Source organism: Podarcis raffonei, chromosome 3 (genome assembly GCF_027172205.1).
Source record: "Podarcis raffonei isolate rPodRaf1 chromosome 3, rPodRaf1.pri, whole genome shotgun sequence".
In the NCBI taxonomy this organism is placed as follows: Eukaryota; Metazoa; Chordata; class Lepidosauria; order Squamata; family Lacertidae; genus Podarcis; species Podarcis raffonei.
Window position 1 is genome coordinate 94,197,417 of NC_070604.1, and position 11,731 is coordinate 94,209,147.

General features: G+C 39.9%; 1 protein-coding gene across 4 annotated transcripts in view; it reads left to right on the forward strand.

Annotated features, from left to right (window-relative positions):
* The window catches only part of SUSD4 (sushi domain containing 4), a 78,258-nt gene extending 75,938 nt beyond the window's left edge, over nt 1–2,320 (forward strand). For all 4 annotated transcript variants that reach the window (XM_053383081.1, XM_053383082.1, XM_053383084.1 and 1 more), the window contains one exon: nt 233–2,320. In XM_053383081.1, the coding sequence (XP_053239056.1) occupies nt 233–261 (29 nt within the window). In that variant the 3' untranslated portion in view covers nt 262–2,320. The remainder of the gene's footprint in view (nt 1–232) is intronic.
* Nucleotides 2,321–11,731: the final 9,411 nt, after the last annotated feature.

Below are 11,731 nucleotides of genomic sequence, written 5' to 3' on the forward strand. Positions count from 1 at the left end.
AACAATTAGCCTGATTTGTATGCGGCCACTTAGCATACTTTGTAATTGCACCAGGTCGCTATGTAGTAAAGTAAAAGAAAAAAATGGGTTGTCTGACTCAATGCATAAAGTGCCTTAACCTCTTAGCAACAGTGGGCCTGTTAATGGCATGTTATAGCAAAATAACATTTCAGGTCCTCCCTTCACAGAGTTCACTATTAAAACCCAATTAACTCTTTCTTTTATTTTCTAGAAATTCCATTGATGGATGAAGACCCTTAATCTGCACAAATCTTGATCATTACCTGCTCACACCTCTTGGGGGGAGGAGGGCGTAAAAGAATCATGCACATATGTATACAAACATACCTATATATCTATATAAATCTCTATATAAAGACTGACTAAATATCGGGGGAGGGCATTTTCGGTTTTTATAAATCTTCCACATTATGATGTCACCAGATTTTTTTGTGCACATATCTTAATCAACTTTGGGGGTTGAGAGCATCAGCTATTCAACGGCAGCTTTACAAAAATGAATCCTGAGGATTTGATGAGACTAGTCACTGCAAAAGAACTATAGATTTATGGAATAGTGATGAGTGTATCTGCATCGCAGGAAGTCTTAACTGCTCTTTAGAAACACCAGTGAAAGTGGTTTGTGTTACAGGTACAAACTGCCTAAAGAAAGCATGTCAGATGATGTAAATTTTGCTTTATTGAAGCTGCTAAATATTTATGATGGACCACAATTTACAAAGGAATCCTAATTTATTGGGGTGCGGGGAAATAAACAGTGTTGAAATTAAAATTGGGGAAAGGTCATTCCTGAATGGTCTGTTTTAACCAAGCTTGTAGAGAGAAACTCTTGTGGTGATGTCATTTAAAGAGGCGGCTGCAGCAACAAAGCACCTGAGTTGAAGAAAGAACTTATTCTGGGTAAACGTATAATAAAAGGAAAGAAGAGGCTTGAGTCATGATCTAAAGGTTTTGTTTTTTGTTTAAAAAGAAAGATCTAAAATAGAAGTATTTATGAAACATTATCACAATTGCATTGCATTTGACCTGTTTTTTTCTCATGAATGTTCCAAGTTATAAACAAAAGTAGCAAAGCCACACTTAGGCAAATGTTGAAATAGTAGTGTCTCACACCCATGTTTAATGAGGCCACTGAGAAACAAGAGAAAGGCAATGGCATTGGTTGGATCCCAACTCAAAGAGGAAGTCTCTGCTTAAATAGGTCAGTGAGGAATGAGCATGCTCAGTGGCATCTAAGAATCATGGGGTGTTGAATGTCTGCTGAAAAAGGAAAAGAGGAAACTGGTGAGGTGGGTGGGTGGGAGGGAGGTTAATTGACCTGTTCGAGCTACTTACAAGGAGAAACATCCTGGAGGAAGACCGGACTGGACTCTGTTGTGAGATATCAGTATTACTAGTTACTAGTGCTTTCACACCTAAGCTGAGGTTTGTACTAAGAACTTTATAGAGCCATACTACACATGGTATGATCAGAAACGGTTATAGTTCAGTGTCAGAGCACATGTTCTGCATGCAGAAAGAAGGGTTGGGAAAGACTGAAACTCTGGAGCTAGGTGGATCAATGGTCTGATTTGGTATAAGACAGCTTCCTATTTTTCTTCCTTTTTTTCATTAACACAAAATGCCAGACTGTATACAGTGGTGCCCCAGTCTACAAACAGCTCTGTTAATGAACTATTTGGTGAACAAACTCTGCAAAACCGGAAGTAGGTGTTCCGGTTAGCGAACTTTGCCTTGGAAACCGAACGGAATCAGAACGGTGGAAGGGCACCAGTAGCGGGAGGCCTCAGTAGGGAAAGTGCGCCTCGGTTTAAGAATGGACTTCCGGAACAAATTAAGTTTGTAAACCGAGGTACCACTGTATCTGGAATTTTCTTCAACTTCTTCCTCACTCCCAATCCAGATCACAACTGTGTTGATTAACCTTTTTCTTTTGTTCCATGGTCTTGATTGTTGTTGCTGTTCTTTTGACACAAAAGGGAAGCATGGATATCATTTCAGGGAGGGCAAGGGCAGATTTCTCCTCTCCACTCAATACATCTAAGCTGTTACTTCAGCTACGGTTAAATCCAACACATTTAGGCTTCCTAGCTCCACATGCTCAAGTATTTGAAGATAAGTACAAAAATTATCTTCCATAATACAATGGCATTCATTTTACTTATTTAAAATATCTCTTAACCACACTTCTTCAAAAGATTCTAGCGATGAAATGCAAAAGTGTGACTAATTCACCCAGCACTGCAACATAAATACAGCTTAAAATGAACAAATACATGGAACAAAATGCAAACCCCCCCCCCCCAAAATAGGTTTTTGCTCTGGATTTTCTGCTATCTAAAATGCTTGTGCAGATAGGGAGATATTTGCATGGTGCACCTGTATCTTGACCTGTGATAATAACAATTTGTATATATCTAGACAAACAGTTAAATAAGACAATTTCCAAATGTGTGCACTTTTTACTTCTCTAGTGTATGTAATTTCTGAGACAAATTTTCTCGATAGCTTGATACTGGTTGGTTTAGGAAACAATACCTTTCCCCAACCGTACAAGCATTGCAGATTACAAATGCTATTGACATATTAGCTACAACTTGCCATTATATAGCCTCACAGTAAAGCACAGAGAAAATGCAACTAGGTTGCTTTTAGATTTTAAATCATGATTTTAAAAATAGTCCAGGAGGAGTACCACCTTTACTACCAATCCAGGTATATATGGTTCATTTTTCTATAGTAGAAGAAAGAGCTCATTGTAAACGCTCTTAAAGATCCTGAACCACTTCTTATTTTCAGTCTTAAGTGTATAATTATCCACATACACAATGAAAATGCTCTGAAGAGTCCACTTGTGTAGGTACGCAGTGATAAAAAAGATGAATACTATAGGGAAATGGGAAGGAGGGATTCTGTAGGTTGGCAGTGCAGCTATTGTGCCTTATGCTTTTATTTTACGGCTCATGATAATGAAAATAAGTAATGCTTGAAATAAGACAAAGCATCATGGAAATGTATTTGCAAGCTGGGGTATTTGAGTCAATTGCAATTGTCTGCTCAAGAACCATGCACTGAACAGTGTAAACAGCCTTGGGAAACTGTCGTGTAACAAACAGCATGTATTTTTGTCGATGTTCTATGGCTGCTGAGTAGTATCCAAATATTCCCAGCGTTTGTTGTGGGACTTAGAGAAAAGTGTTGCTGTAATGTATCAAAAATCTTCCATTTATTTTGCCTTCATGTCTGTTGATTTTGAGGAACGTTGGAGATAAAAACCTCATGAGAGTCCCATTTCAGGCGGATAATTCATAAACATTGCTCCCAATAAATGGGACCATCTCTCTCCTGCGCTACATCACAAACTCTTGCTATATCCATCCCCACTTGGTCCTCTGTTGCTGGTCCTGAGGCTAAGGAAAGTTCAGCACTTAAGCCCCACCTCCCAATTATAACTAGAAAAATCCAAAAGATGTGGTATAAATTCAAGTAAATGTATTTGCGGCATCATTTCATCCATGGAAGTTTTAGTCTCTACGCAACTCACCGTCCAATCCTATACTTGTTTAATCAGGAGTAAATCCTGCTGAGTTTAATGATAATTAACTCCCAGTAAGGGAGTTTACAAATCTGATCTTAGACATTTTAGATAAAATACTACAAGTTTCTTAAATGTAGCAACAACAGTTTGTAGATAGTTCATCTGAACCCGTCTCATGACTGAATGGAGCAGATCTGTCTCAGGCTGCTGGCAAAGAGCACCTGAGGTGAAGTGGGAAAATATCAGGTAAGAGTTGTTTTGTTTAATACATCTCCTTAAGCCATTAAACCATCACCATTTTAGCCAACCAGAGTCTGCAGTGCACAGAAGTAGATATCAAAGTCTTCAATGGCCACATGTGCTACCCTTTTGAACTTACCCTGCTGATTCATTTTGTGGTTACTGAATCCTCAGGTATTGCAATAAAACAGTCAAGTGACGCCTCTGATGCTTAAAACACTAACCTTTTAGACTTCCGGAGGCGGCGCAAAACCGTGATGGCGGACCTCTTCGAGCTCTGAAGAGGGGCACCGCAGAAAAGGGTTGCTCGCGACGGCGCAGCGGCAACCCATCAAGATAAACCACGGGCAGAGTGAGTCCGTGGCCGTGGGACCCGGCGGGCACCTGGAGCGACCCCGAAATCACAAAAGGAACCCCGTAAGGGGCTCCGGAGTGAAGGAGGGGGAGCGGTGCTGTGGGTTCATCGCTCTTTCTGCGGAGGCGAAGCCGCGCGGCTGTCACGGATGAGCGCTGACCTTTCTTCCAAGAAACATCGGGCTGAAACATCAAACCCGTGAGTAAGGACCTAAGATTCTACAAATCAAATCGGAAAATTTGGCTAAAAACGGGAGACGAGAAAGAGGAAGTCCGTCTTCCGACACTGCTTTCAAGATCAAAGCAGACGGTCTAAAGAGCGGAAAGCGCTGTGAACAGGGAAGCTTTGAAGCTTTAAATCGGGACTTTCGTGCACATTTGAATTTTACTTTTAAAGAATAAATACAGCATAAAATTGACCTGGAGCGGACACCCCAAGGGCAAGGGAAGACTCTAACCCCAAATCCCCGGGTGGCCGGGTAAAGTTGTTTAAACTGCGGAACTGTTGCAAGCTTCCAGATACTTTTGTAACTGGATAGTGTAATTTTGAGCTCACCTAGCTGAAGTGGATACAATTGCAGGCACCTTGCTGGAACTTTGTTATATGTTTAAAAGGGCTCTGCAGGACCTTTCTTTTAGCGTGCTGGAACTAATTTGCTTTTAAAATTGTTTTTAAAGTTGGAACAAAGAGACTTTAATTGCGGAAAGTTACCTTCTTCTTACTAAAACTTTGGTGGCACTCCCCCTAGAGGACATTGGGAATATAGAGGCCTGGGAAAGTTTCTCTGTTTACCTTCTCTCAATAGACTGTTTTTAATTCTGGACTTGCCTTTCCCATGGGATTACAACACTTGACCTTGAATGTTGACTGATGAGTGGCACAGGAAAGACAAGAGCAGCCAAAGCTAAGGAAGCTAAGGAGAAAGAGAAAGCAAAAAAGCAAGCACAGCTTTTGCAAACAACTTTAACTCAGGGACGTAGATTATCAGTTCCAGCTGTGCTTGCGACACAAAAAGTAGAAACCGAAAAGCCTGAAAAATCTGAAGAGGAAGATATGGCAGCAGGAGGAGCTGAGGCAGTACTGAAACAAGTTTTGGAACAATTGTCAGCAATAAATCAAAAAATTGATAACCAATCAACAAAAATTGACCAAGCAACATCCTCGATCCAGAAATTGACAGATCAGGTTTCCCAACATACCCAAGCAATTGAAAAATTGCAAGGAGCAACAGAAGAGAATCGTAAACTGGCAGGGGAAGCCGTTCAAATTGCAACATCAGCTAAAAAAGAAGTCGAGGAAGTTAAAGCGGAAGTCAAGCCTCTTCATAAACAGATAGGGGACCAACAAACCTATCTCTCGTTGGTGGAATTGAAAAATCGCGAGACCAACCTCAGACTAAGGGCAGTCCCAGAAATTGAACAAGAAGATTTGAAAGGACTTTTGACAACAGAGTTTACAAAGTTCTGGGACTTAAAAGAAGAAATTGATTTCAAAATTGTATCGGCTTTTCGGTTGGGAAGATTAGTAAGAAAAGATAGATCCAGAGACTGCTTAATAGCTTTGAGATCAAGGGAGGAGAGAGACAAAATACTAGGCCTACACTTCAAAAACTCAATTGTGATACAAGAGAAAAGGGTGGAAATTTACCGAGATATTCCTAAACAGTTATTGGACTTGAGAGCCACCTACTCAGATTTGGCTAAGTTGCTGAGACTCAACACAATTCCTTATAGGTGGGAGTTCCCACAAGGGCTATCATTCACTTACAAACAGAAGAAGGTTAAAATAAGATCACCAGAGGACTTACAAAAGTTCCAGCACGATCACGGAGAAGACCTCCAAAAAGAAGCAGCAGCTAATTGGCCTATACCCAACCCAGGTGGAGCAATACCTGCACCTTCGGAACCAGAGGAGAAAGAAGATACACCGCTCTAGGTGTAGCAGAATAGTTCAGGATGTCTCTGCGGCTACTCAGTTGGAATATAAATGGCGGAAATTCCCCAGAGAAAAGAAGGAGGTTATTTCACATATTGAAGAAAGAACAATTGGACATTATTTGCCTACAAGAAACCCATGTGACCAGGCTCCACAGGAAGGTTTTGGTAAATAAAAGATTAGGCCAAGAATTTATTTCGTCTGACAAAGTAAAGAAAAGAGGAGTGGTGATCTACGCTAAGGAGAGCCTGATACCCAAATTTCTATTTAAGGATGAACAAGGAAGAATTTTGGCAATTGAAATTCAAACCCAAGGAGAAAAAATATTGATATTAGGAATTTATGCCCCAAATGACGGGAAATCAGAATTTTTCAAGAAGCTGCATGAGACGTTGCTGGACTATCTGGATTATGCTAACATCATAATGATGGGAGATATGAATGGAGTGGTGTCTACACATATGGATAAGTCTTACAACCAAAACTTAACATCAGACGGCAGACTGCCCAAAACTTTTTTCGAACTGACTGACAATCTGGATTTGATCGACATATGGAGGACAAAGAACCCCCTAGGTAAAGAAGGAACTTTTTTCTCTGAGGCCCACCTGTCTTGGTCAAGGATCGACCAAATCTGGACCTCCAGGGGGCTGGCACCCAAGACTAAAAAGGTGGAAATCTGCCCAAAAACATGCTCCGACCACAACGCCTTGAAAATAGAACTTAGATTAACTCAACCCGGTTCCTTCAGATGGAGAATGAATGACACACTACTAAGAGATCAAGAGATTGTGAAAAAGGCCCAAAAAACATTAAAGGACTATTTTGAGATAAATCTGAATACTACAGTTGAAAAAAGAACGATCTGGGACGCAAGCAAAGCTCTTATGAGAGGGTTTCTGATACAACAGAATTCAATCAAGAAAAAACTCTGGAACGGAAAGAAGGACAAAATATTGGAGAAAATACACCAAGGAGAAAAAAAACTGAGAACCAAACCAAAGTCCAAGGAGGTGCTGAGAGAAATTAAATTCCACCAAGCAGAATACTCAAAATTGATTAATCAGGAGATTGAATGGAAAATAAAACAGATGAAGCAAAGATCTTTTGAATCAGCAAATAAATGTGGAAAGCTGCTAGCTTGGCAGCTGAAAAAAAGACAAAAGCTAAACACGATAACAAATCTAGAGATTGATGGAAGGATCGTACAGAAACCAGAAGAAATTAGGAGGTGCTTCCACAGATACTTCAAAGAACTGTATGCACAGGGGCCCCAGAAAGAATCAGAGATAGATCAATTTTTAAAGATAAATGGACTATCAAAAATAACTCAAGATAAAAGATCAATCTTGAACTCTACAATAACCTCACAGGAAATTGAAGGTGCCATTCAGAATATGCAACTAGGCAAATCTCCAGGCCCGGATGGACTTACCTCCAAATATTACAAGGTTCTGAAGGACTATTTGATACAACCTTTGTTGGAGGTATGTAACCAGATTATGGATGGGAAGAGGGCACCAGAAACGTGGAAAGAAGCCTTCATCACATTGATACCTAAGTCAGAATCTGAAAAGACTCAGCTTAAAAACTACCGTCCCATCTCACTCCTAAATGTGGATTACAAAATATTTGCAGACATTTTGGCAAATAGACTTAAAAAAGTCTTAAATGAAGTAATTCATAAAGACCAAGCTGGCTTTCTCCCTGGTAGACATTTATATGAGAACACTAGAAACATCATTGACATTTTAGAACTTTTGCAGACTAACAGGAACACAAGGGCGGTGTTAATCTTTATTGATGCGGAGAAAGCATTTGACAACATATCTTGGATGTTTATGAAGAAGAACTTGGAAGGGATGGGAGTGGGACGGGGGTTTGAGAATGGATTACATGCAATCTATTCAGAACAAAAAGCTAAATTAATAGTGAACAATGTGGTGACGGAGGAATTTAAAATTGAAAAAGGGACACGACAAGGGTGCCCTCTATCCCCTCTGTTATTTATTTCAGTCCTGGAGGTGCTATTGAATATGATCAGAGAGGACCGGTTGGTACAAGGGATAGAGGTCGGAGTGAAACAATATAAACTGAAAGCTTTTGCAGATGACCTAGTTTTGACACTGCAGGAGCCAGAATCCAGTACAAAAAGAGTTCTCGAACTTATATCTGAATTTGGTCGGGTGGCGGGATTTAGGTTGAATAAACAAAAAACTAAGGTTCTGACCAAAAATTTAACAATTACAGAAACAGAGGGGTTTCAGAGAGAAACAGAACTGAATGTGGTTAAAAAAGTGAAATACCTTGGGATCTATTTGTCCTCCAAGAATTTGAATTTATTTAAGGATAATTATGAGAAATGTTGGTTGGAAGTTAAAAAGGATTTAGAAATTTGGTCAAGATTGAAACTTTCCTTGTTGGGAAGAATTGCAGCTATAAAAATGAATGTGTTGCCGAAAATGTTATTTTTGTTTCAAACCTTACAGATCGTGGACAGAGTGGATTGCTTTGGAAAATGGCAGAAGGATATATCTAGATTTATCTGGCAGGGCAAAAAGCCCCGAATAAAGTTTAAAATATTAACAGATTCGAAAGAAAGAGGGGGGTTTGCCCTGCCGGACTTGAGGTTGTATTATGAAGCTGCAGCCTTCTGCTGGCTGAAAGATTGGTTTTTGTTGGAAAACACCGATGTCCTAGATCTGGAAGGTTTTAATAATGCTTTTGGATGGCACGCATACCTATGGTATTGGAAGTTGCAGAGCCAGGACAAACTAAAAAATAAGGTGCGAGATTGGCTACATTATGCTCAAATTCAAGAGGTTTTCAAAATGGACAAAAAAGTTGGTTTCCAGGTGGAAAAGTCGAAACTAGAGACAGAATTGTTAGAACCAAAGACAAAGCTGTTATCTAGAATGTATAACTTGCTGCTTATGTGGAATTTACAGGATGAGACAGTTAAATCTGCTATGATTAAATGGGCACAGGATGTTGGACACAACATTATGTTTGAAGACTGGGAAAGGTTATGGAACACCGGAATGAAATTCACGGCCAGTACGGCCTTGAAGGAAAACATTATGAAAATGATATACCGGTGGTACATGACCCCAGTCAAGTTAGCTAAGATACATCACCTGTCTGACAATAAATGTTGGAAGTGTAAGGAAGCAGAGGGGACTTTCTTTCACCTCTGGTGGACATGCCCAAAGGTTAAGGCTTTCTGGGAAATGATTTACAATGAGTTGAAAAAGGTATTTAGGTATACCTTTCCCAAGAAACCAGAGGCCTTCCTGTTGGGCATGGTAGACCAGAAAGTGTTAAAGAAGGACAGAACTTTGTTTATGTATGCTAGTACAGCAGCAAGAATACTCATCGCAAAGAACTGGAAGACACAAGATTTACCCACGCTGGAGGAATGGCAGATGCAGTTGATGGACTACATGGAGATAGCTGAACTGACCGGCAGAATCCGAGATTTGGATGTAGAAACAATTGAGGTGGACTGGAAAAAGTTTAAAGACTACTTGCAAAAGTATTACAAACTGTATGAATCTTAAGACGGTGCATGATTTGGAAATGATACGCTTTAGCAATTATGATTAAGTAAATAGTAAACTAAGTGATAAAAGAGAAAAGGAGATAATATGAAATTGAACATGTTACGTTTATTTTAAAGGTATAAAAATTGTGACATAATACATTGAATATAGATACATAACATGTAAAAGTTACAATAAGGTATGACATAAGGTAACAAATTGCTGACATTGTTAATATAAAGAACGCAGAATCGGAAGGGGTGGGGAAGTCCAAGTTGGGATTTTTGTTAAAAAAAAAAAAAAATGGTTTCTTGTAAACTCCTTATTTGTTTGTAATGTATAAAATTTGGAAAGAAACGTAATAAAAAATATTATAAAAAAACACAAAAAAAAAAACACTAACCTTTTAAAAAATGTAACTCTACTGCAGGAAGGGAACAAAGGCTTTGGGGCATGATATATGTTATAGACAGCTATTTTGTAATGGAGAACTCCTAAAACTGGTTCTAGAAAATATTTTTAAAAGCTTTACATAGCAACCCCACACTCACATTGTGCTCATAGACTGTTTAATTATCCATTCAAAGAGTGCTCACTAATGGTTCATCATACTAGAAAAAAGTGGCAAGTGGGGTGCTGCAGAGATCTGTCTTTGACCCATTGTTGTTCAGCTTCTTTGTAAATGACTTGAAGAATTTGAGGGGATGCTCATCAAATTTGTCCATGACACCAAACTGGGAGGGGTAGCCAGTGCTGCTGAAGAAAGAATCAGGATTCAAGATGACCTTAACAGTTTGGAGAACTGGGCTCACACCAACAAAATAAATTTTTAATAGGGACAAATGTTAGGTTCTACACTTTGGCTGGAAGAACCAGCTGCACAAATATAAGATGAGGGACACTCAGATTGCCAGTAGTATATGTGAAAAATACCTAGGGGTCTTAGTAGACCACAAGTTTAACGTGAGTCAATAGTGTGATAAAAGCCCAAAAAAGGTTAATGCTATTATAGGCTGCATCAACAGACATACAGTGTCCCAGTCCAAGGAAGTAATAGTACCACTCTATTCTGCCTTGGTCAGAGCACACCTGGAATACTGTGTCCAGTTGTGGGCACCACAATTAAAGAAGGATGTTGACAAGCTGGAACGTGTGGAGAGGAGGGTGACCAAGATGATCAAAGGGTCTGGAAACCAAGCCTTATGATGAATGGTTGAGGGAGCTGGTTTGTTTGGCCTGGAAAAGAGGAGACTGAGAAGAGATATGATAGCCACTTTAAAATTCCTAAAGGGCTGTCACCTGGAAAATGGAGCACACTTGTTTTCTCCTGCTCCAGGGGGTAGGGCCCAAACCAATGGCTTCAAGTTACAGGAAAGGAGATTCTGACTAAACATCAGGAAGAACTTTCTGACAGGAAGAGCTGTTCCATGAGAGGTAGAAGTTTTTAAGCAAGGGTTGAATGGCCATTTGTCATGTATGATCTAGTTGAGATTCCATTGCAAGGGGGTAGACTAGATGATCCTCAGGATCCCTTCCAAGTCTACAATTCTATGATCTTGTACTGATGGACTGGCTCTACAATAAAGATCCCCAGGTTACAGAGTACAGCCAGTGTGGTGTAGTGGTTAAGAGCGGTGGACTCATAATCTGGTGAACCGGGTTCGCTTCCCCGCTCCTCCACATGCAGCTGCTGGGTGACCTTGAGCTAATCACACTTCTCTGAAGTCTCTCAGCCTCACTCACCTCACAGAGTGTTTGTTGTGGGGAGGAAGGGAAAGGAGATTGTTAGCTGCTTTGAGACTCCTTAAGGGGTGTGAAAGGCGGGATATCAAGTCCAAACTCCTCCTCCTCTTCTTCTTCAGCATGGCCAAGGCAATTAAACACCTCTAACATTTTTTTTAAAAAAAATTCTTAAGAGTCCAGATCATTTTATGAATAACACTGGCTCCATTTCTTTGCTTACCGTTCTCTATTGTGAAAACTCCATTTGCTACACCGACTACTGAGCTGTTCAGAGAAGTAACTCTCCATTATTTGATGCACCTGCATGAATATTTTGTCTATCAATGTGCAAAATTATTGCTGAGCTGCCAGCTCAAC